This window comes from Drosophila kikkawai, chromosome 2L (genome assembly GCF_030179895.1).
Source record: "Drosophila kikkawai strain 14028-0561.14 chromosome 2L, DkikHiC1v2, whole genome shotgun sequence".
Taxonomy (NCBI): Eukaryota; Metazoa; Arthropoda; class Insecta; order Diptera; family Drosophilidae; genus Drosophila; species Drosophila kikkawai.
Genome location: NC_091728.1, coordinates 6,116,173 through 6,141,007, shown reverse-complemented (window position 1 = coordinate 6,141,007; position 24,835 = coordinate 6,116,173). Strand labels below are relative to the sequence as shown.

General features: G+C 39.2%; 4 protein-coding genes across 9 annotated transcripts in view; 3 read left to right on the top strand and 1 right to left on the bottom strand.

The window, feature by feature from the left end:
- Positions 1-17: 17 nt before the first annotated feature.
- Positions 18-6,698, top strand: LOC108074557 (ras-related protein Rab5). 3 transcript variants are annotated; one of them, XM_017166656.3, is made up of 6 exons: positions 18-127; positions 3,754-4,165; positions 4,255-4,375; positions 4,870-5,038; positions 5,098-5,211; positions 5,270-6,698. In XM_017166656.3, exons 2-5 carry the CDS (start codon positions 3,897-3,899, stop codon positions 5,196-5,198), a joined length of 660 nt encoding a protein of 219 aa, XP_017022145.1. In that variant the 5' UTR covers positions 18-127; positions 3,754-3,896; the 3' UTR covers positions 5,199-5,211; positions 5,270-6,698. The 3 variants fall into 3 exon arrangements, with proteins under 3 accessions (XP_017022145.1, XP_070139367.1, XP_017022146.1); XM_070283266.1 differs by lacking the exon at positions 18-127 and adding an exon at positions 138-276; XM_017166657.3 differs by lacking the exon at positions 18-127 and adding an exon at positions 300-451.
- Positions 6,699-6,761: 63 nt separating this feature from the next.
- On the top strand, positions 6,762-9,047 carry Rab5 (RAS oncogene family member Rab5). Of its 2 annotated transcripts, none has more exons than XM_070283267.1 (7): positions 6,762-7,189; positions 7,450-7,564; positions 7,627-7,798; positions 7,866-8,354; positions 8,415-8,535; positions 8,592-8,763; positions 8,823-9,047. In XM_070283267.1, exons 1-4 carry the CDS (start codon positions 6,993-6,995, stop codon positions 7,943-7,945), a joined length of 564 nt encoding a protein of 187 aa, XP_070139368.1. In that variant the 5' UTR covers positions 6,762-6,992; the 3' UTR covers positions 7,946-8,354; positions 8,415-8,535; positions 8,592-8,763; positions 8,823-9,047. The 2 variants fall into 2 exon arrangements, with proteins under 2 accessions (XP_070139368.1, XP_017022147.1); XM_017166658.3 differs by having other exon boundaries at positions 7,444-7,564.
- An 824-nt stretch (positions 9,048-9,871) lies between these two features.
- The window catches only part of eys (eyes shut), a 54,845-nt gene continuing 39,881 nt past the window's right edge, over positions 9,872-24,835 (bottom strand). For 2 of the 3 annotated variants that reach the window (XM_017166622.3, XM_070283262.1), the window contains 9 exons: positions 22,942-23,294; positions 18,524-18,796; positions 16,636-16,928; positions 15,904-16,564; positions 15,687-15,850; positions 14,888-15,619; positions 14,575-14,817; positions 12,114-12,620; positions 9,872-11,234 (listed from right to left, as the gene is read on the bottom strand). In XM_017166622.3, the coding sequence (XP_017022111.1) occupies positions 11,047-11,234; positions 12,114-12,620; positions 14,575-14,817; positions 14,888-15,619; positions 15,687-15,850; positions 15,904-16,564; positions 16,636-16,928; positions 18,524-18,796; positions 22,942-23,294 (3,414 nt within the window). In that variant the 3' untranslated portion in view covers positions 9,872-11,046. Of the gene's footprint in view, positions 11,235-12,113; positions 12,621-14,574; positions 14,818-14,887; positions 15,620-15,686; positions 15,851-15,903; positions 16,565-16,635; positions 16,929-18,523; positions 18,797-22,941; positions 23,295-24,548; positions 24,629-24,835 lie in introns of those variants that run through there. The other variant, XM_017166623.3, reaches the window with a different exon arrangement.
- LOC108074540 (MKRN2 opposite strand protein) overlaps positions 11,665-24,835 on the top strand; it is a 56,641-nt gene continuing 43,470 nt past the window's right edge. Inside the window, exon 1 of the mRNA XM_017166630.3 lies at positions 11,665-11,825. The gene's annotated coding sequence lies outside the window, so the exon portion shown is untranslated. The remainder of the gene's footprint in view (positions 11,826-24,835) is intronic.

The following is a 24,835-nucleotide window of genomic DNA, read 5'->3' as shown; positions in this document are numbered from 1 at the left end:
TGACCTTAAAAATGTGAGGCCAGCATTTCCAGCTCAAGTGTGACCAGCTGCGTAGGGGTGAAAAAAACCTTTTCTTACAAATTTTTGCAGTACAAACGGAAAACCTGGTAGAGAGTGCTAGAAAGTTGTAAGTTTTGCAAATAAACCACGCAAATTCCTCGAAACAGCAACGGATGCAATGAACACCTAGCCTCCAGGGATCACAAAGTTCACAAAAAACGGCAGCAACGCCCCGCAGCGGTGACGTCGCCCTGGAAATCGACAAAAACAAGACTTGTGAGAAACTCCGAGAGGCGAGTCAGTCGTCAGTCGCTATCCGTCTCCCTCTACGCTCGTTTCGTTTCGTTTTTGGGGCCGTTTTGGGGAAGTCGGGTTTGGAAAAAACGCAGATAAAAGTACATTCTGGGAACGCTAACAACCGTGGAGCGGCAATCCGAGTGCGGCGTTAAACGTGCGTAAATCAGTGGGGTATCGAGTGTTTTTGCGCTGTTGTTTTCCCCCCACCATTAATTAAGAAAGTTGTGTAAAATTTTTCTCCCTGTCCGCCATGGTGCGAGTGCGGGAGCGAGCGCGATAGCTGGCCCTGAATTTTTGGGTGCGTTGCCCAAGTGAGCGGCTGTCAGAGCGAGATGGCCGTATGACCTGCTCCAACTGCAGCGTGCACAGTGGTTTGCAAAAGGCGGAATAAGTGTTTTGAGCGATAAAAATTGCAATGCAGGTGCACCCAGTACACTGATGTGTTATAAAGAAAAACGGTTCGGTTTTTATTATCTCGCGCTTTATTATTAGGGTCTTAATCGGTTGAATGGAGCGGAATTGGCCGTTCTTTGTTCAGATTGTTTTGCGTCTTAATTAATGAGTAAATGTGTGTGTGTGTGCGGGAGTGTTTGAGTGTGTGTCTGTGCATTTATCTTCAATCCCGTTTCTTATCGTGCCAGTCACCGAAAACTCCCCCCGCTTTTCCACTGTACATTTTTCTGCAAAGCCGCAATGTAAACAAAATCGCATCCTCCATTTGCACATTTGTTTATTTTAGCATTTTATTTTACGCTTCGCAAACGAGTTAACCGACAAAGAGAAAACTGTGGCTGTCATTCGTATCAGACTCCATGAATGTGGTATAAGTGTGATTATTGTAAATAAAAGTTGCTAATTGTATTCTTATTGTACAACGACGACGTGTTTGAAATGCGTGCTGAGAAAATTGCACTTGTTGACTTTACGAGTGAGGCAATTCCACAATCCAGGGCACGTAAATAGAACAGCAGCTAACAAATAAATTTGTTAAAAACGCATTTATTTAGTGCGAACTCTTCATCACTAAAACGAGGTTTTCTCAAATCTCAATGTTTTAATTTTTATATATATTTTTTTTAACATTTCCTGTCCTACTGTTGTGTTTTTTTTTTTTTTTTAATCATTTTATATATAAATATTGTTTCTGTAAATAACATTATCAGATTGCCCAGTACTGTAAATACTACTTATTGGAACTTATCGTGATTTTCCTGGAATCCATTGATCCTACTTTGTTGGCCGTTGTTGTTTGTGCTTTGTTGCTAGTTCCATCGTTGTGTTTCTCTCTTGATTCTTTCTCTGGTATTGGTACGTGTGAATGACGCATCGTCAGCTGTTCTAAAAGAACCAAGTACCGTAATTTTCTGAACCAAGCAGCCGTCCGTTGTTTTATATTTTATTGAATTTTCCGCAGACGGCGACGAAGGTTAAAGAGTGTTAAATGCTAAATTAACAGCCTTAGCCAGAGAGATAAAAAGTATCTTTTCGGGTGAGTGTTGTTGTGCTTGCCAGCTGGTAATATAAGACATGGGAAAACTTCTGGCTTTGGATTACTTACGTCGTAGCCGGGTTTAATTAAATTTAAAAGTCGGCTTTTTGTGTGCGGCAGCAATAAAATGCGAAATACATACAAGCGTCATTTGGCGAAACAACACAAAAAGCAATTGTAGGCAAAATTTCTTTATCGCAATTGGGAGAGTATTGTTGAATTTTTGTTTAAAGAGAGCAAATTTGCCGCCTGAGCTTTGTGATGGTGTTTGTGTGTGTGTGTGAGAGAGTGACTTGACAACTGACTGTGCACTTTGCTCCAATCTCTACAAAAACAATAGAGGCGCCGCGGAGAGCTGGGAAAGAGGAAGAGAAATATGATTTTTTTACATTGCTTCAAACAATTGTTGACTGACTGCATTTTTAATGTCATCGAGATATGGAGAGAGAGACTGCATATTTTACGTTTCCCTCCCGCACCCGCTCCTTCGTTAATTTAATAACACAGTACAGACATAGCAACCACAACTACACCATTTGTCATGCTTTTACTTTCTCTTTACTTCTTCATGTTCGTGAATGAGACGCTTTAATTTGTTTTGCATTGATTTTTATCACAGCTTCCGCCCCCATCTTGGCTCTTTTGCTCTCTCTCTCTCTGTTTCTGATTCTCTACACTTCTAGTTAATGTTTCTTCGCATGATTTTTGTAGAATTCAATCTCTTGATCTTTGGAGACTTGTCTGCACTGTACAGTTTGGCATCAATGTGTTAATTAATCGTTTTTGGAATTGGAAGATTAGACTACTGACGCACTTGAGGTCTGGTCTTTTGAACTTTCCAAACAGACAAATATTTTTTCAAAGATCAGCATTTAAGGTGCTTGACATTTAGTTTAGTTCAGTTACCGTGGGACAGTATTATGACTCATGGAAGTTCCACTGATAACAGCAATCTATTTGCGAGGCCACCGTATTCCCACAACCCATGAATAATGCGAGGCGTCCTCTGTCCGGCATACATTTGTACATAAATATTTATATTCAATATTCTTTATATACAAACCATTTTGTATTTATGAATAACCCGCCCTCGAAATAGTTTATCAGAAAATGTGTACAATATCAGTTGATATAGTAGCCCCTAAGGAGAGACAAAAGTTTTTAGGGGAAATGCGATAAGACAGATGATTTCTCGGGAATTTTGTTCGTATAATTCCAGAACCCTTTATTTGTCGTCGGGGGAAAATTGGCGACTAGTAGAGAATATACAATAATTGCGCCTAAACAACATTCTTAAGGTTTCTTCCGATTTGTGTGAGTTTGCCAAAGTATTTTTAGTTGTTGCTGTGTTTTGCTTTTGCATTAGCAATTAACTACTATTGTGTTTGTGGATGTTTGAACCTGACACGCAAGCAACTAAAATCTTAACATTGAAAAGACTGGCTTATTATCTTGGCTATCTGAAGGCTAGTTATCCGCGTGATTATGATGCTGAACAGCACTAAACGCCCGTGATTCTGGTGATATAAGTCATTTCTGCAGCTCCCGTAGTGATATTCGCTTTTAATTTGCTTTCAAAGGCTTTTACTGGGCGTATTTCTTTCAATTTCAATGGGATTTATCGATTACCATTTGCTTGTGACCTCTTTTATCCGGAATTCCCTCTCCCTCTCTCTGTTCCTATACTGATGGATGGATGGATGATGGCGGCATTTTATGTACATATATTGTCGGACATATTGCATTAAATATACTGGGCTTGTCGACGGCGTCATTAAACAAACGAAGGCGCCACTCTGTCCTCGTGTGCTTTTCTGTAATGTTTATCAATTATCCAACAGACTGGGTCAAGAATATAGCTCTAATACGTTTAGTTATCCAGGAATATATCCCTGTTCTGTCCCTGATAATTTTTTTATGTTACGTTCCACAAATTTATTTACCCATCTTCTTGCTTTATCTTTCAGACTCCTCACCTCACACTGACCACATAAACCAGCTTACTCAGCAGCGGAAGTGAGTTGCAGTAAACCGTCCGTAGAACTTCAATCACCAGTTGCCATCTCTGGAGAAAAAGCGCATCTCCGCATCTAAACCGAAGTAAGCGATAATGGCAACCACACCACGCAGCGGCGGTGTCGGAGGCGCTGGAACGGCGACGCGTCCCAATGGCACATCGCAGAATAAAAGTTGCCAATTTAAGCTGGTGCTTCTGGGCGAATCCGCTGTGGGCAAGTCATCCCTGGTGCTGCGCTTCGTCAAGGGACAGTTCCATGAGTACCAGGAGAGTACGATAGGTGCGGCCTTCCTGACACAGACCATTTGCATAGAGGATACCGTGGTGAAGTTCGAGATCTGGGATACGGCTGGCCAAGAGCGGTAATTATTGAGTGGAATAATATCCACAACCTAAAATAAGATTAATTTACATATCAATATTTATTTCACACCTTTATTTCTATTTACAGATACCACAGCTTAGCTCCCATGTATTATCGGGGAGCGCAGGCTGCCATCGTTGTCTATGACATACAAAATCAGGACAGTTTTCAGCGTGCAAAGACTTGGGTCAAGGAACTGCATAAACAAGTGAGTTTCATTAATATATATATATATATATTTTTTTTCGCTCACTTCCTGCCACAATCAAGGTCAATGCAATCTCGTGCAGAACGTTTTCATTATTGAATAAATGTGAATTCTCTTTGTTGTTGCTAATGGAGTGAACTCCCCCCCCCCCGCAGCAGTGGGTGCAATGAACTAAATTCCGAGGCATTTGGCATTCATTCACGCCCCATTGCATTTATTTATTTATTTACTTGGCCCTGGAGGAACTTCTTTTAATAAGTGTACCATATAAGATAAAATGAAGTCATTAAATAATCATACTAAACTGGAGATTGCTCTTTAAAATAAAACATCATTTTTATGATAATCATACAAAGAATCATAGAGTAAACAAATTCAATAAAACATTTTGAGCGAGATAGCCGTTTAGACTTTATTTATTTCCGTTTTATTTATTAAACTTATGTCTTGAAAATATTTTAAAATCGTAATAATTAATTTAACTCATTTTGCAGGCCTCACCAAACATTGTCATTGCGTTGGCCGGTAACAAAGCGGATCTGTCAAACATTCGAGTGGTAGAGTTCGATGAAGCGAAGCAGTATGCCGAGGAAAACGGATTGCTCTTCATGGAAACGTCCGCGAAGACGGGAATGAATGTCAATGACATCTTCTTGGCCATCGGTAAGCCTAACAGATTCTTTGAAGAGGGAATTAAACTTATGTTTATCCTGAAATTGCAGCCAAGAAACTACCTAAGAACGATGGCGCCAACAATCAAGGAACCAGCATAAGGCCGAATGGAAATGAAACAAATCGGCCGACGAACAACTGCTGCAAGTGATGTCCCTTTGTAGGTAAGTTTGTATCGTAATACTAAAGCTTCTATAACTAACATAACTTGTTTTGTTTCAGAAAATGAAATTTCCAACGAGAGATTTGAAAAGTTTATGCTGATAATTATAAATAAAAAAATTATTTAAAAATTTAACAGAAAGAAAAGAAATACCTACAGCCGGCTCTCTCCCAAGGGGCAAGCAATTTAATTTTCACAATTAATTGATTGGATTGAGAGCCACAGAAAAAAAAATGTTATACAGAAAGGCATTATAATAATTATAAATTAAATATGAAGGATCCTCTCCAGATTGATGAAAGTTAGTTACATATTTCCACACCTCGACTTTCCCCAATTAGACTCGATATCTGTCCATCAAACTGACAAGCCCCGGTAATTGAGCTAAACTATCAGTAACAATAACAATAATAATAATAATACAAACATAAAACATTTTCAATAACAATTCAGTAATAATAAATCTTGAAGAGAAAGCGCGAAGAAGGAGGAGGTTTTTGCAAAGTTCGTCGTGTCGTAGAAAGTTTCAAATTGTATTGTAAAAATCCAAACAAAAACCAACAGAAAAGATAAGTGAGCAAAGAATATTTGTAAAGTTTACATTTCGTGTAAGTTTCTGAGCGAATTATTTAAGAGAGAGGGAAGATGATTCCAGTTGCAGTTGTTCTCAGCAGCGTTCCAAATAAAATTACAAAAAAGAAAAAGAAAAAAAAACCAACACCACAAAGAGCAGATAAGTTCGGGCCCAGCGGAAGAAGCTAAAGATCCTCGCTCGCCTCGGTCTGTGGCAATGTGTGTGTCTCTCCGGCTCTAAAGCGCGGTGGACACGTGTGATAGTTGCAATTTATATAAATTATATATACACATATGAAAATGAAAAAGAAAAGAAAAAAACAACCACAAAAACAACAAATTATGCATAACTTTTAGTTTTTTTTTCTATTATTATTTCTCGTCTATTGCGTTTAAATATTTTTCCACATTCTAGCAACAATCGAAGATTTACTGCTACTATATTTAAAAATAAATGAGAAAAAAAAAAAACAAAAACAAAACTATCGTAAAATCATAAAAATTACACTTACATTAATTGTATGCAATTAAGTAATGAGAAGAAGGAAGTAAAGTGAAGTCTTAAACATAATAAACCCTGAAATACTTTACCATAAATGCAAAAAGAGAAAACAAACGTAAATAAACGAAACGAACAACCACAAAAATACCATAAGCTTCTTGTTTAAATATTGTTCCACAAAACACCGATGATTTTTGAAAGCAATTATATTGATCAACTCTAAGGAAACCGATCAAATCCGGATGCTTCTTATTTATTTCCAATTTATACATTTTGTGTTGTCTGTATGTAATTTAAATTTAACGGTTATAAATTATAATAAACGAAAACATCGTATATACTTATATATATGCATATATGTATATGAAACCGTATATATATATATATATAAAGTCATTCGATTTGAATCGAGATTGAACAGTTCTTTGTTATTAAATTGTGGGTTTTTTTTTCGTAGCATTCCTTATCGTACAAAGTTTTCTGACCTGAAAATAACATTCCTTGCCAAGTCATTGAGCAAACCTTTTTTTTTTGGTTAGAAACTCTGAGAAAAGCCGCACATGTTATGACTAAATGGATCAATGTTTATGACAAAGTAATCGTCACAACCGCAATCTCTTCCCCGATCGTATGTATTGGGGCTCGATGAGCAGCTCTTTATTTTTGTTGACTAGTCTCCCAAGAAAGCTCGGATCGATCGGTCGATCATGGTGGCGCCCGGGTATGAGGTGATAATCTTGGGGAACTCAAGTGTCGGAAAATCTTCTCTGCTTTCATGTTATGTAAACGGAAAAATCCCAGAGGAAAGCCAACCCACTGTGGGCGTGGAGTTCCTGGTGAAGACTATAGCTGAGCCCGAAATAAATGCAAAACTAAAGATCTGGGATACGGCGGGTCAGAAGCGGTAAGTCCTGAAAAACAATACAATAGACCTTAAAAGGGATCAAAGCTTAGGATGTATAGCCAGAGAAATATTCTATATATTGGCCACAATAAGGTTAAAGTTAAAAGATAAGTTAATCGTTGACATTTTGTACATAATTTTTTCCAAATATCAGATAAGAGAATATCGATTAACTGTATACCATGCTTATATATTGTAAAATATCGATTTGTTTATAGACTTTTGCTTTTAATAAGGTATTTTTTTTTTGTTAGTTTCAGGGATATATTACGAAAAAATTACACAAACTTTCCAGGTGCCCTTTTGGTATACGACATTCACAATCGAGATAGCTATGACGCCGTGCAGGAATGGACCTTGGAACTTACAGCTAGGGTGAATAATATATCACTTACCTATGTTTCCATGGTAATTTCAATAAATTGTAATCATTTCAGAAAGTTATACCGAGAATAGTTATTGCCTTGGTAGGCCACCAGGCTGATGTTCTCGAGGATCGAGTTGTAGCTACAGAAGAGGCTGAAAGATTTGCCAAAAGAAACGGTTTGATCTTCTGGGAAACCTCTTCAGTTACAAATTTAAACGTCAACAGGTGTTTTATGGACGTTGGTTAGTTATATTTTTTGCCTTAGCTTATGCGTTTTTCCAATTTAATGAAGTTGTTCGTTCTTTTTAGCAATTGGTATAAGAAATGCCAGAATCTGCAGTTGCTTTGAGGCATTATTGCATAAAAAACAATCAAATTGGTATTTGTAACATATAATAATAGATTTATAAATAAAAATTATTTCATAATACTCATTGCATTTGTAAAATATTTTTATTCACAAGATGTTTATCTGTAATCTGATGATTGGTACACTTCTTCAAACGTTTTACATTTTATATTACAGTAGGCGATGTGTAGTTCTTCAAGAATTTACGTATGATTAAGTTTAGTTTTCAGCTGAATCTTGCCCAAAGCGAACTGAAAGATAATGGAGTTTCCGATAGTAGTCTTAGGAAGTGCATCGGTTGGCAAAACATCGTTAATTTCGCAATACAAATGGAATAATCTACCTAAATATGAAGACCCAACGACGGAGATTACATTTTGGTTAAAAAATAAACAAATTTTGTCCCCGAAAGACAAACTAAAAATATGGGATACGCCAGGTCGCAGGCGGTGAGTTTATAAAACTAAAAAATAAATCATGTATTTAACTATTCTATATTCCTTGATTAGATTTCAACATGTAGTACGCAACATTTTACCAGAGAGTAGAGGTGCTTTGGTGGTTTATGACATCCACGATCGGGATAGCTATAGAGATGCAAGAGATTGGGTTGCGGAACTCAAAGCTTTGGTACTGTAACTATAAAAATGTTGTATTTTATTGCGCTAAATACTTTTCAACTGCAGAAGAGATCGGAGAAGTTTATAATAGTTTTAGTGGGCAATAAATCGGATATAGCTGAAGGTCGTGAGGTATCCACCACTGAGGCCAAGGAATATGCCAAGCGACACGAGTTAATATTTAAGGAAGCTTCTGCAGTGACAAAATGTAATGTTGAAGCTTGTTTTAATGCGCTTAGTAAGTACTAGTAAATATATTAATTGTTTTGCCACAAATAACAAATATATTTATTTTAGTACAAGCTAGTATCGATGAAAATTAAGGCCATGCTAGGAATTTAATGGAAATAAATACATTTAGGTTTTTACTATACCATTTAAATTGTCCTTTCGGTCCTTTATTTATCTATTTAATATTTTAATGGCTTGACAAATGTTTATAATTTATAATCAATGGTCTATAAAATGTACCCCTGTTAGTCATTTGTAAAAATAAATAAACAAATAAATATGAATTTTCAATCAGAACGTTTGGTTGATGAGACTGCACAGTATTGGATTGCATTTCAATTTCTGAGAATTTGTGAAAAATTATAGTAAAGTGCCCGATGGGTTGGCATATTTCAGTCTTCAGTGAGAGCTCCTCATCAGTAAAACGATCGGAAATGGGGTTTAGAGTAATGCTCCTGGGAAATTCCCTTGTTCCTGTGTCAGTGAATTATGTGTGGGATGATATTTGTAAAGACGAAAAACCTAAAAAGCAAACACGTTTATCTCTAGATTTATTGTGGTGTGGTCAGATGCGGTGAGTACACTTGATTCCCTATTGATTTCAAACTAACTTGAAGAAATCGTATATTGTTTAAATCCCAATTATAACATAATAATAGTATTTGTTGTATTATTTATTTGATTTAGTTTCAAGGATGTTGATCGTGTTTATTTTTCCGACTGTCGTATGGCCATGCTGGTATTTGAAACTAAGGATCGAGTGGGATATGAGCATATCAAGGAATGGGTCGTTAAAATTAAAACTTTGGTAAAAACTTCAGTTTATGGCTATTGCATTTTAATCTTTAAACATGATTTTTCAGTATCCGAAAATTTTTATTTTATTCACGGGTAATAAAGCTTCTGAAACTGGATATCGAGCTGTAACTGCAGATGAGGCCAAGGAATTCGCTAAATTATACAATATGTATTATAGGGAAACATCGGATTTTACAAAGACATTCGAACGACGCCAGCGCAACTTTGTCTTATGAAAAGGGTAAAAGAAAGTCCACTAAGTCGTTTTAAAAGCTGAAATTTGGTGCATCAACAGATTTAAAAAAATTGTTAAATTTTCGTAGTTATTCTATAAAATCTCAAACAAAATCTGTAGCTTAAAGTATTCCAAATAAAACACTAGCAATCCTTTAAGTTTATTAACTTTTCTATTTTCCATTTGTTTTTTATTTAAAATTATAACTGATTAAGTGTTGTCTCTCGAAATAAACACATCCTTAACTTACTGTTTTGGGTTACAATTTCCAATTTTTTGTTTTGTTTTGTTTCTCGTATTGTATAAGTATTTTGTATATATATTTTTTTGTTTGTTTCTTCCCCGCTACTGGGTTTTCCTTGGTTTACAAGAATAATTATATTGTAATGACTAGCATAGATTTTTCGTATGCCCCTTGATTTGTTTTCAGAAGAATAGGCGACTTCGATTTTGAGTTACATTATAGTTATTCAAGATAAATCATAGGAGAGTTATATGCTAACTTACTACAAGGCAACTAAATGGCTTCAATTAGGAGAGAGAGAGAGCTTTATGCTATATATAACGTACACACAGACATAACAGGAAACAATATTCACTTAACTAAATTCACGTTTCAAAATTGAACAAATTAAAAAATGGCAGAAACTCGTTGAGGGCAGTTCTTGTAGATATGGAAATTAAAGGATTATTCAACAGAAATGCTAACGTTTGCATAACAAAAACAATATACATTTAAATAAGTTAATTTCTTGGTTTCTTGGGGGTTTATCCTTTACCGTTATTCCACATTTGAAATATCACTTACGTAAGAGAAGTTTTTATATCTGGTATCTGTATCTGGTATTGGTATTTTCTAGTTTAAGATCCTAAGCTACAATTTTGTCTTTATTTGTTTTTTGATAAACCAGTAAATCTTTCTTCCATGTTTTTATTTTGTAATTTTTAAGTCTAAACATTGTCTTTTTGTGTTTTTTTATTTCTATAAAATTTACAAAATTACGTTTCCATTTCTTGTCGTTTGTCGATAGCTTTGCCCAAAAACTTTCTGTCTGTGTATATATTGATTTTGGGGAAGGAGGTCCCCCCATCAGCTTTCCGCTATATAAACTCGCTTATCACTTAGTAGCTTACAAGTAGTTATCTTCTCTATATATCTCCTTCGTCAGTTTGACGGTCAAGAAATCCGGCCAAGATCCTTGAAAGTTCACAATAATCCTTCGTTTATCCGTGTTTTGATTTCACTTCCCTCGTTTCCTATACAATTAGCGGCTCGTCACCGTGCAGATCACAGGATCCGATATTTTCCCCCTGGTACGCCGAGAAATCGCTGATAATCGCTTTCGGCTCGGCGCCGAACTGAATGTCCTGCAGGCATCCCTTAAAGGGCTCGAAAAAGCGACCCTGCGTCCGCCTGCTTACCGAGTCCAAGTTGGGGAATCCTCCTGTTTTTGCAAATAACAAAAAATATATGCTCTTATCAGTTTGAATTACGATTTGAATTTCGGCTAGTGTTGAATAACGAGTAAGGGTGGAACTAACAGAGCTGTTAGTTGCAGTTATCATTAACATGTAAACAAAATGTTATAGAATAAAAACATTAAAATATATTCTATGAGTAAAACAATCTAATAATATTTCAAAATAAAATAAAAATATTTCTAAAATACTAGCCTTAAAAAATAAAACAACAATTTTTTTAGATGTTCTTAATGTTATGGGATTTTCTAAGCCTCTGTTAGATAACAGTCGAATGTTGCGCTTGAAAGCTGCTGTTACAGCTGATCTGGCTTGGAAGAACAGCTGTTTTAAGCGCTCGAGTTGGCAGCTCGGCTTCACTCTATTGTCTTGCTTTCCCTCTCCCACTTTAAATGTTTTTCATCTCGCAACAAGCAACAAGTTAAAAGCGAATTACTGTCGGGTTTTGAGTGAATTTTATGGATTTATTAATGTTTTTGTGTGCGAGCTAGGTGTGAAATTGTGTTAGTTACTGTGTTAGTCAAAGGGATTACCAAATACAACGGATTTCAACAGCGGTAAGTCTTTGTTTTCACTTAATTCTTCTACATTTTCAGCAAGTTCTGGTTCTCATTAGTTTTCATGACATTTGTTTACGTTTGTTTAACAACAAATTAAACCTATTTGAGTTTATGCAATTATGAATTTAATGATAATTTATACTTTGTAAAAGAATTTGGAAAAGGCGTGATCAAATTTTAAATTATAAATCAAACTCCAAAATAATAATATGTATTGGAAAATATATAATATTTTTTGTTATATTGTATCTACAATTTAAATATTGAATAGTTCAGAAAACTCACCCAAGTAGAAGACATCCTCGTAGCTAATTGTTGGCTCTTTGCTCGAACTCTTGCGCCTGCCCGCCGATGTGGTTCTGGTCGTGGTTGATGATGGGCTTGGGTTTCGGCCGTTTTCGGGCAATCGCTCCGTGAAGATCACCTCCCCGTCCAGCTGGAGCTCTAGCCGTGAGCGATCCAGCAGGACACTGGTCCAGTGCCAGGCGCCGTCGGCGATGAAACCGCTGGCCGGTGCCTTTACGGTGTCATTAGAGCTTCCCAGCAAATTACTGGCCAACTTCAGGTGACCCGCCTCCAGTCCCAGGCCAAGGAACTTGCTGCGCTCGTGCTCGCTCCACAGGAGCAGGCCGTCCGGCTCGATGGTGGAGAAGTTCAGCGTGACTTGGATGGCTTCGCGGGGGCGGACATAGAGCGAGGGGCCGCGCCGCTTGTCTTTCATCGGAATCCGAGGCGGCGGCAAGATCAGGTAACTGTTGCCACGGAAGCTCGGCGTCGTTGGCTTGCTCATGGCTGGAAAAAAAAATTAAGAAAAAATATCAGACAACAGAAAAGAGATCAGAAAAAAATAAATACATAATAGAGAGCGCCGAGCGGGGCGGCACACACCGCAGCAGGCGTGTTGCATTAAACATATTGCATGCGATACATAATTAAATTACAGCATCAGCTTGCCACTCTGCTGCATTGTTCGTCTTCGTCTTTTGTTTCGCTTTATGAGTCCTCCTCATCTTTGGGCCCTGATCTCGTTTATTTGTAGGCCTAACATTCTACACCTAAAAAAATGTACAGCTAGTTGTCTAGTCTAAAAAAGATATATCGGAAACAGTTAGAATGTTTGATATTAAATACAGAAATTTCAGTCCATTCTTAATATATTACGTAAATAGTGCTCCTTTAATTCCTTCCTATCTTAAATATTTAAATTAAATACAAAATCTATAAATATAAATCAAGTTATTCCCACTGTGTAGAATATTTTCTTTCACTTTTCCCTTCATCTATCAGTTGGATTTTTTTTTTTTCAACTTCAATTTCATCTTCACTTGCTTTCCGGTTTTTTTTCCTTAATGGTTGTGATTCATCTCGAGAACCTGAACCCGAAGCCAAGATTAATCTTTATTATGATGTGGTTATTAATATTCTTTACACTTCCTCTCTAGCTCTCTGAAAAACGCACTTTCATCTCAACTTTCATCCATCATATCCATACTTCGGAAATGTTTCATTTTCCCTTGATTATAGCTTCTAGGTTTTTCCATTTATTTTCTCTCTTCCACCTGCTGGCATTTTCCTCAAATTCAATTTAAAATCTTAGCTTTTGTCAAAGGAGAGTGTGTGTGAGTTTTACAAGTGGCATGTTAATTCACAAATTTGCTAATAAGTGAAAGGCCGAAAGCTGAAACTCCACGGCAAACATTCGATGGATAAAGAAATAAAAAAAGTCAATAAAAAAGCATCTGCCGATTTCAAATCATAGGAAAAAGCTTGTTTTGCAGTTGCTTGATTGATGTTTCGGTTAGTGTCATTATTGATTTGAATAATATTGCACTTATAAGGGGAGGAGGTGCTTCATAGAGTTAAATAATTATAGAATGGCTAATTGAAAGTGAGTAGAAAACGTTTAGAGAACTTGTATAGAATTGCAGTTATTTAAAATTTTGAAAGGGAAAGACACAGATTAATATAATGACAATAATTTATGCAGCTTTCAATATAATTATAACTGCAACTATATTAAATAAATCCATAAGTGGATATCAGAAGTTCTGTCTAACCAAATACGTTTAAATTTATGTAATGCCTAATATTATATAATGGCCATAGCTATGCAAATTTACTAAAAAAAAGAGAGCATTCAACTTTGAATCATGGCAGATTTTAATTATTTGCCATATCCATTATAATACTGATTTATAGTGATTTTTTGTGGCCATATTATGGCTTTTGTTTTTGTATCACAGACCGCTAATTTCTGTGTTTTACTTGTTTTTTTTTGCCAACCAACTTCCTGACCCCGCTGTGCACTGAACCGTCCGCCTGGAGTCCAACTGCTGCGTTAATGCTTATTTTATGTTGCTGTCCGTCCATCTCTAATTATAATAATAATGTTGTTCTACTCGGCGGCGGCGGCGGCGAAACTCGTTTTTCAAAAAAGAAAATAAACTTTGCAAAAAAGCAGCTCGAAAAGAGATCATCAAAAAATATAATAAAATCATTTTGGCTTCTGTTTTGGCAAAAACCAACTTTTACTCGTGACACATTTCAGAGATTTGAACTTGAACAGCTCGAGGATTTATGAAACTTGTTTTTGTCTAAGCTTTAATATGATTTATCGCGGTTATTGGACTGTAACTAAATCACTTTTTATATTCTCTGGGAACTCACTGAATCATCATTACCTGCAGCTGGCGTTCATTGACCTGTTTAAGTACTTTTTGTAATTATTTTTTTGCGGATTACTCACCAATCTCGCAGTAGAAGCCACCCCAGCCATTGGGACACGAGCAGCGTCCGCTGCGCAGACATCTTCCATTGTTTTTGCAGGGTATCAGCTTGCAGGTTTCCGAATATTCACAGCGATCGCCCTTGGCATATTCCGGGCAGATGCAGTGCGGCTGCAGCTTCTCGTCCAGCCAACAGTGTCCGCCGGACTCGCAAGAGTCCCCGCCACAGGCAGTGCCATCACAGTCTCGAATGTTACGCGATTCTAGGGAAGATATTAAGATATATAATGTATAGATTTTGATTATATCCCCCTCTCGGAAAGAAATACTCACCCACAATGTTGGTCTCGTTGAGCACAATGCGAGTTCCACTCACCACCAAGCCCCGGACACAGCCCCTGAACGGTATGGGGAATCCGGAGATGGCATTGTGCGGCAGCTTGGACACATCCTTCAGTCCGCCAATGTAAAGCAGCGAGTCCGGTTCAACCAGGACCTCTGCCGAGGGAGCCAAAGCCGACGAGGCGCTTCCCTCCACCCACAGAGTCAGCCAGCGACCACGCTGCGCCATCTTAATCTTGTGCCACTCGCCGATGGCCAACATTCGCACACTGCGCACCACGGTGACATGGTTGCTGGGTCCCGAAATCCGGAACTCCACCACGCCGCCCTGCAGCGAGAGCGATACAAAGCCGATCTTCTTGTCCTGGTTATTGTTCAGGGTGCCAAAGTACAAGAGCAATCCCCGTTCCGATAGCGGACGCAGTTGGAACTCGATGAAGAAGAACTGCACACGATGGTGCTCTTCGAAGGTCTTCGAACCCATCAGGGGAACGGGCGAGAAGCTGCGTTGTTTTTCCACCTCATTGAGCAGCTTCATCACAAAGTGGCTGCTGGGTGTGGTTATCGGTTTCGGGGGCATTAGCTTCTTGGTAAAGTTCCTATAGCTGACCATCTGGGAACGTTTTGCACCCATTTTATCGCCGCCATCGTAGAGATAGGGCCAACGAACCGCCAGATACGAACGTCTTCCGGTGAGGGATACATCGCTAAGGGAACGTATTTCTGGGATAAAGATAGAAAAGTTTAAATTTATGTAATTTCTAAATTTTTGTTGTGATAAGAAACCCACCCTCTTCGCAGTTTTTGCCTGTTCGTCCCACAGGACAATCGCATTCATAGCCATTGACCAGAGGCACGCAGGTGGAGTCCTCGTAGCACTTGTTGTTGAAGGAGTCGCAGGGATTCGTGGGCTGGGCACACAGCGGCCCGTACCAGCCCTCCTGGCAGATGCATCTACAGTAAACGTTTGTTAGATTAATTTTTCCGTAGAAGAGAGAATAACTCACGTAAAGGTTGCTCCGTGCTGTAGACAGGCGCCGTCATGCTGGCAGGCATGCCGATGGCATTCCCTGGTGCCACATTGACCCACACCGCGTCCCCTGACCCCCCGCGTCTCCTGCAGGGGTACGGTAACCTGGCCTGCTTTCAGCTGGACATCGTAGATGCATCCCTGGAATCCCGAGTGCAGCGGCAGATCGTGGGGTAGCGTGTTAAAGTTGGCTATCTCGTGACCGCCCAGATACAAAATCGGCAGCACATCCATGCGGCTAACACTTCCCGGCGATCGGCCAGTTATATTGAACTTTCCATCCACCGATAGCCAGGCCTGGCGACCAATCCTACCCACTTTAATCTCGTAGGGAACCCGGGGAGCGTCCAGCCGGAAGTCAATGGGTTTTTGGGTGAAAATACGACGTGGTCCTGCTCCCAGATTCCAGGTGAGCATGATGTAGCCCTGGATGAAGCTCACCGCGAGGTGATCGCTCTTCTCATCGTGGTAACCCGACTGTCCCAGGAAGGCCAGCAGGGAGATCTGTGACATAGTCTGCGGCAGGATCTTAAAGCTCAGTTCTATGGAGTACTCCAGCGGAATGGGCACGGTATAGGCCACGAACGAGGAGAGGCCATTTACGCTGCCTGAGAAGGAGGGCAGGGCCACCTCGAGATCTATTTTAAAAAGAACAAATGAATTTTAGTTGATAAAAATATAGATTTCTAACATTTTCCCTACTACTTACTGTGCTCGCAGTAGTGACCGTGTTTGCCCAGCGGACACAGACATAGGTAGCCGCTTCCTGGGAACTGCACGCAGGTTCCACCGTACTGGCAGGGATTATCCTCGCACACGGATATCTCGCAGGTGGGTCCCATATAGCCGGTGGGGCACTTGCACTTCCACTTCTCGGCCTTCTCACCATTCTCGTCCAGCTCATTTGATTCGATCTTGATGCAGGCAGCGCCATTGCGACAGGGACTGGACAGACAGGCTAGAGAGCCGCATTCCGTGATGCCAAAGCCATCCAGGGCATCGCTACACAGAAAAATATGAAAATTAAGGAGTTGGACATTAGGAAAGTGATTTCTTTTTATTATAGTTAAATTTTAATTACTAAGAATATTGTTAGATATTTGGTTTATTGATCAAAAGTAAGATTTTAAGAACACCCATGGCTTTATTTTCCACTTCTTTTTCAATAAAACAGTTCTTAAAGTATATTTAATAATTTTAAAATAATTTCAATGTTTTGTTTCCTGTGCAAAACGGATTGAGGCCGCGATGAGTAAGGTGTTGCAGCTAATTTCATGAGCTGCTCTAATTCGACATGTCAATACTATGTGTCCATTTCGCCGCCATTCTGGTGCGCCATTTGACAAACAGCCCTCAGCTGTCAGCGCTTTCGTCGAGGACGTGTTACCGCCCCGTGTCCTGTCGCTGTCTTTTTTTTTGTAGCCTCCGCCCCCCTGGCCCATTTGGGCCATCTGTTTGTGCTCGCGCTTTTATGAACGCTGCTCGCTGACGAATGGCTTCCGCATTCGCTGACTGGCTGTCCCCATCCTTTCAGCACCCGTCTTTCCCATCCTTTGAGATGTTCTTTTCATCGAGTTTGCTGCATTTTCACTGGCGATGTGGTCGTTTTTAGTGCAAACTTGGTAAGAGGCCATAATAAATAAGCTTTTAGCATGGCCATTTCTTTTATGGTTAAGAAGTTCTCTGATAAAGTTATTCGAAGATGGTGCGAGCATGGCAGGCGGCTAACAAAGCTTAATAGCTTTTTCTCTAGATTAATTAGTATATAGGATAATTGAAGAGCAAATGTAGAAATTTATTCGGAATATATTTGTTTTATAAAAGAGTTTTTTATGAAACAAAACTCAGCTAATGATGGGCTCTGCTCTTGTTTACTTCCCATTTGATTACTGCACTTCCGCTTATTTTTACTGAACACCTTTTTCCCATGTGGGGTTCATTTATTATATGGGCTTTTGGCTATTGGCTATATATCTGTGACCCGGGCCACCTTGCGGTTTTATCTCCGCACGTAAGCAGAGTTAATTTGTTCCTGCTCGAAAAAAAAAGTTCTTTATGCTCGGCGGCCGTATAATCTGGAATTTACTGCAACTCCGCCAGGGCTTTCGCCACCTGCAACTTTGTGCGGCGGCATTTTGATGGTTACGCTTTATTCCTCCTTATTTGTACCGCCTCTCCCCTGCCTTTGGGCAGAAAAAGTGTAAGGCGGCATTAACATTTAAGAGTAGCCCCCGGGTGAAGCTGCTTCACGCAGCATCGGACCAAACGCAGTCGTAACTTTCTGGGAGCTGTTCATTAGCCGAGGTCCACGGCATTCAAAGTGCCCAAAGGGCGCACAAAAGACAGAGAGGGGGGGGGGGGGGGGGGGGGGGGGGGGGCAAAGGGGCATGATAGCACTGATAAAAAATATTATGAAACAAATGAAGTCAAAGAAAAATAAATTATTATAGCTTATTCTTAGATTTGTTAAAGAACTATATAGTTTTTGTTACTATTGAAAAGGAAAAGTTTTTCCTATCTTAAAATTACGTTATATTTCGTTCTATATATAGTATTTTCCCTCAGTGTAGGCATAAACTAGTGTCCACCGTACTCACCCAAATATCTCGCGAGCCTGTCCATTGATCCGCAGCGTATGGAGGCAGCCAGTGAAGCCCGTGCCGCTCTGGGCCGGCGGCAGCTCGATAATCAGGCCAATCGGCGCCTGGGGCGCACCGCCCAGATGGAGCCAGGTGTTCAGTATCGCCTCCGGGGTGTGGAGCCGCGAAGGCAGAAGCTTTAGCCAGGTGGGCTGATCCCCGGACATGGCCAGCGTGTCGTTCACCAGCAGCGAGGCGTTGCAGTGTGTGTAATTCCGGCTGAAGTCCAATCTGCAAAGAGGCATTCGAGGTATTCTTTTAGCTCTTTTCCTTTACCCTTTACCATTTGGTTTACATTTTTGTTGTTTTTTTTTTTTGCTTAATGCATCAAATATTCAATATGCCGCACTTTCTCTTTGGCGCCCGGCGACACTCCCTGCATTCCCGAGCCTTTCGAGTTTTTTTGGGGCAACTTTTAAGGTGAAATTCCCAACATGCCGATGCGTGCAAATATTTATGACGCCACAATCCACCGTTCTGCTTTGCAAGGTCCCTCATCCACCCGAAAAAGGGTCCTGCTGGCAGCACTACGTTATCCTGACCTGCCTTTTGCCTGTTGACCTTTCAACGTAGGCAACCCCCCGTGTGTTGACAGTGGCTTAATACTGATTGGAAAAGGGAGTTAAGGCAACTTGATATATGAATGAATATATCAAAAATATACGTACATATTTCATAAGAAAAGGTAGTAAGTTTTGAGCTAATCTTGTTTTAATTGAATGATTTAAATTTTTAAAATAAGTTTTATTTTATAAAATGAAAATACTTTCTTTTTCTTTGAAAGTAGATATTGATTTTATAATATATTCTATATTTAAATTATTTCCTAAAGGGATTTCTGAAAACTTTTCGGTTAAGTTATAACCAAAACTATATATTTTTAATAATAAATAAAGGTGCTTCTAACTATTTTTAAACTATAAATAACATATTTTCCCTTACTTTATAAAGACAACTGTCCCTTTTCCACTCCACCCAACAATTGGCTAAAATGTCAATCGGCTGTCAAATTTTTGCTGAGCCCGGCCATACCGGAATGGTATGGAATTTTTTGCCTACCCTTTGATGTGATCGAGGTAAAAGCACGGACGGGTTCGTGTTGGCAAGAGACAGAGTGCTCACAGCACAGGGGGGCCACCAATTTTTATTGTCCTGCTTCGGTCGAATGTCACCTGCCTTTATTTGAATGCTTTTTGTTGTGTTGTGCCAAAGTATTTCTGATTTTATTTGTTGTCAGATGAAAATTTCTCGCTTTTTGTTTGCTTTTCGGGTTTAAGTCCGTTTGGAGATGGACAAACTGGGATTCATATCTTCCCGTTTATTGCATTTGAATGTATATATTTTAATACAAAGAGTCAGTGCAATAAATGCCGCCATGAAGAAGGACCCACATTTTATTGTTATTTTATGGAGGGCAAAAAAGCTGTAAAAAAAATTCCACCATATGATGCTGGACAGATGAAAAAAGTTTTCTCTGATTGCATTTAGTTTTTACAACATACATATGTGCTTTTTGTCGATTTTCCTGTGTTTTCATTGTTGTCGTTCTTTAAAATAAAGTAATAATATCCTGTCCTGGCATCGATTAAAGTTGTATTAAGCTACAAGTTCTCTTTGAATAAATTCTTAAAAATAAAGCTATATTACCATTGAAAGCCATTACATTGTACTCTCCTCCTCTTATCCAGAGCACCATTAGCACTTCCCCCAAATTATAGTTCCATTACCGACCAAAAAACCGAACTTGCTTTCAATTGTATTTAAAGTTCAATTAGCTGCACTTGACTGAACGGCAAATTAAATTAGCATTGTTTACATTATTTCCTTGGGGCTTGAGGGGAAGTTCAAAATCCTTGAATATAATTTATTGACACGGTCAATTGAATGCTATTGAATTTTCTTCAGTTGCGAAAGCTGCCAAGCAAAGCAACTCATCCTAATTAATGAACTTAATCCGAGAATTGTATTACGCAAATTCGCAATAATTAAAAGGAAATTTTCATGTCGAAAGGCGGAAAGAAATGCGGTCGTAATTAGGCTCGACTAACGGTAATTGTTATTGCTTTCTAATTACACTAATTGGGCGCAACACCAGTTCGATGAAGGTCCTTAAGTAAAATGTCAATTGTGCTGGGCATTAGTCTCATTAGAGAGTGGGTCTCCTTTTCCTCTTCTTTTTTTTTGTCCCAGGCAGGATTTACCCACAAAAAGGGGGCGGTATGTGGCCACTATAGTTCATCGAGGGTCTCGCCATCATCATCATCGTTTTCGTTGTCCGAATCATTATAGTCAACGTCATGATGATGATGACCATCGAGTGGCCCCTGGGCGAAAAAGTCCTTTTGCCCCCAGTGCTCGGGCGATTAAGCACGCAAGGCAAATAAAAATAGGCAACGAACATAAATTTGTTGCTCGTAAATCCACTTGCCAGACCAAAACACAAAAACAACACCCAACAAAGCCAAGGCAGAAAAGTAATATAATATATATATACACAGAGAACAAATATTAAAAAAAAAAATCTTATTGCGGCTTAAATAAGGTCCGTTATCAAATTTTGTAGTTTTATAAAGATTAATTTATTTTCTAAATTATTAATAACATAATAATAAGTTGTATAGAATAATAATTAATATATTTTTCTCTGTGTGTATGTATATATGGAAGGCTAGAGCCCTTAACATCGGACATTGGATCGCCCCGAGCTGGGACCAAGTGCTAAAAAGTAAATTTGTGGTCGATTCGATAGTCGTAAAATGTGAGAGTCCCTTCCTCCTCCACCTCCGTCGTCGGTTCTCGTTCCCACTCCTGGTCATTGTTCTCCCTTTGGTAAATTATTTATATGGGCAACGTTCTCGCTCACACTTTGTCCCACTTTTTGATAAATATCCATTCCTTAATGTTCTGTTTATGCCATGGGTTCGTCTATATCCTTGATTCCCCGGGGGCATTTCTTTGCCCAGATTTTACGTTCGGCCTTAGCCCAGTTTTATATATTTGACTAAAACGATTATTTGGTCATTTTCCATATGCGCTTAACCCATCAATTTGATGGCAATTTCAAGTAATTGTTCACAGCTGAACTGTAAACAAGCGATTCTGACAATTGAGTGTTTTTGTGATTGTGGTGTGCTTTGATTTGCTGACAATTTGATGATGACTTTAAGTGATGGTCATTTGAATATTTGAGGATAATTGAAAAGTCTATTGATTCAACAGGTTGAAAAATTTAAATTGGTTTAGGCTGACAGAGAGAGAGAGAGACGACCTATCAGCTTATTGAAGTTTTAAAAATATTTTATATATTTTCAAAGATTTTTAAAATATGATTAAAGTAGAGTCATAGTTGTTCATGTTGTCATAGAGTTCAAGTTAAGAATATGAGAAAGTAAAAGTATCTATATTACACTTTAGATTTTCTATCTTCTGCCAATACATCTTATCAGGCTTTTTCTCTTAATATATGTATGTTAATAGCTTCAATTTATGAGAATTAAATAGGCTTAAAAATGTATTTTTTTCCTCATACTAATTGTTTCATTTTTGCTTCCTTAATGTAAGCACAAAACCCATTCAAACTTTATTTTCCCATTTCAAATGTAATGCGCTGCGATAGTAAAAATATTTGAATAACTTTTTAGTTGGATTTTTTCTTGGTTTTCCCGGTACATTTGCACAGAGTTGGCTTTGGCCAGGAAATGTTAGTTAAACGATTAATTACGCACGAGTCCCGCATTACTTAATCCCCCTGCCCGCGCCCTGCTAAACCCACGCCACACAGAAAATTAAATTTTCAACCAAGAGCCCACGCAAAAAAGGAAAAAAAAAAAAGAAAGAAAAATCTCCAACTAATTACGCATGGATGGCAAGTGGAAGCCCTGCAGGATTTAATGTTCGAGGAAATGGCCGCACGGAAATGGGAAGTGGAAAGTCGGAGCTGGAGCTGGAAGAACCTAAAAAACTGCAATTTATTCTACACTTGAAGCATTATAATTTGTGGCCTCTGCGGACGGAGAGGCGAAGGCGAAATGGGCTTCGACGCTGGCCAAGTTTAATGGGCAATGTCCTGGCGCAATCTCCCTGACACTGACCCATATGCTGACCTCCACCTTGCGCGCCGCGTGCTCAGTTTAAAAAGTTAATTAACATGCCGCTAGTCGTCGTTGCCGCCCACCTCAATCACCAGCAAGCTGGCGGCGTGACCCGCGGTTACATGCTTATGCACTGGCAGAAAAAAAAATCGAATAATCGCTTTGAAACTCAGAATAAGCCAATGAGATGTTCGTGATCCATGGACCAATTTGGCTGTAATTTTTTCGCAGTGCATGTTCACACGTAATTGCATTCCGCGGTCGACTCCGACACTTTTCACTTACTCAGCGCGAATGGTAATTTCGTGGCCCGTGTTGACCGGCGTTTCCAGCTCGCTCAGCAGCATCGTCTGCAGTCCGCAGGAGAACTGGAACTGCATCAGTCCTTTTTGGAGGAACAGGGCCATGTAATGGCCGCCCTTTGTTCCCTGGGCGGCTGCCAGCATGATCAGACCGTTGGTGGCCCGCGTCCGCACCTTCAGTTGGATGTGCATTGGCAGGACGGCATCTAGGGACTCGTGCTGCCCGATGTCCTTGTAGATGCGGTGCGACACGTACGAGTCGCCGGAGAAGGCGGCGTTCCGGATGACAATGGGCAGCTCGCAGAGCGGACCCTGCCGGTCGAAGCGGCAAACGCACTGTAATAACAAAATTTTAGAAGATTTAAAATGGTATAAAAAATATTTTAAAATATTATAAGCAAGTAAAGTACCTATAACTATATTTTATTTTTCCTTAAATCGTGTTTAAAATAGTGTAAAAAAATTAACTAAACTACAAATACTCAATACTTGCCCTGGCCATTTCTCTTACACTTTCAATACACACATTTTCCACTGGCTATACAATAGTTACAGCTTGAACTTTCCCCTAAAACTTATCGAGAAGTCGTCGCACCGAAAAGCGGAACAAAACTCGAACAATTTTAATTTAATTTTTGCTCAACGTCCCCCTCGGTCCTTTTGAAAGACGACTTCTGGTCGCCTTTCAATGAGAAAAGCACGTTCCACTAAAAAAATGCCAATAAATTGCAAAGTAATATGAATTAACTTTTTGGCTCTCTACGGCGACGCGTCGCTTCGCTTCGCCCTTCGTCTTCCATTGTCCTGGTTTTAATAATTTATGCCGCACCAAGGGACACTTAAAGTGCAAGGGGAAAACTGCAACAGGCGTTGGGAAAAAAGGGGAAGGGAAAAGCAACAAGGACACACTGTGTACAAACTTTTGTTGTAATTTTTCGCTGCACCTCCCACAAATTGAGCAAATGAAGTGCAAGAAAATCGGGGGGAAATAAGGTGAAGCTACGGAACAGTCACGTGGGGCCGATGCCTCTGGGTCTTCGAGGGGGGAACTGGTAAAATGACAGCCTTTTAATGGGAAGTTGTCCATATTTTGGGGAGTTGCTCAAAGGAGGGTTCTTACAAAAAATTGTTAAGCTTGTTCTTACAGTTTATTTGTCAGTGGCTTCGTTCAATTAAAGTTTAAGAAATTGTAAAGTTTAAGTCATTTACAAGGTCTTGAAATACGTAGTTAATGTTTCAAATACATGTGTTCCTATCTAGCTTTAAGCTTCCTTAAAATCAAAGTTATACAATTTGTATCTTCACAATTAAATTCCAAGCTAATAAAGTATACATAGCAAGTAAATTCCCTGCTTGATTCTTTGAATATTTTATAAGACACCGGGTTAATTGTAGCATAAATCTCTCAATCTGTAAAGACATTATTCAAGCTTTTATAGCCGCCGACACATTCTGTAAATGAAAACCCCTCTGAAGAGGCCCCGCTGTTCGGCGGATTTTCCCGACCAGTGTTAAAGGCTTAAGCTTATAATGGCTCAGACCAATTTACGCCCGCCATTCTTTATCTTTTTTTTTCCCCCTTTGCCTCACCAGCTGGCAACAAATTTCCGCTGTTCTGGTTTCCCACACTTTGTTTGCCGGCAAAAGAAAAAACATTAAAATCAGCGCCTGCTGTGTTGATGAGATGTTTCATATCAGCATCCAGTATCCGTTTCCACATGTCGAGTGCTGTTCCCTTTTACAGATCGCAGAGAAAAAAGCAATCACTTTCCGAGAAAACTGAATTTTTCCATTCTTCCGCTGACCTTGAAAAAAAAAAAACAAAAATAGGCATAAAGAACTTTCCTAGCGCCATAACAATTATTTGAAGTGTGCAC

Bases quoted from the DNA above. Each gene is read 5' to 3' on its own strand.
- LOC108074557 (XM_017166656.3), top strand. From the start codon at position 3,897: ATGGCAACCACACCACGCAGCGGCGGTGTCGGAGGCGCTGGAACGGCG. The intron at 4,376-4,869 runs GTGAGTTTCATT...CTCATTTTGCAG, and splicing joins TCAAGGAACTGCATAAACAA to GCCTCACCAAACATTGTCAT. The intron at 5,039-5,097 runs GTAAGCCTAACA...CTGAAATTGCAG, and splicing joins TGACATCTTCTTGGCCATCG to CCAAGAAACTACCTAAGAAC.
- Rab5 (XM_017166658.3), top strand. From the start codon at position 6,993: ATGGTGGCGCCCGGGTATGAGGTGATAATCTTGGGGAACTCAAGTGTC. The intron at 7,565-7,626 runs GTGAATAATATA...TAATCATTTCAG, and splicing joins CCTTGGAACTTACAGCTAGG to AAAGTTATACCGAGAATAGT. The intron at 7,799-7,865 runs GTTAGTTATATT...CGTTCTTTTTAG, and splicing joins CAGGTGTTTTATGGACGTTG to CAATTGGTATAAGAAATGCC.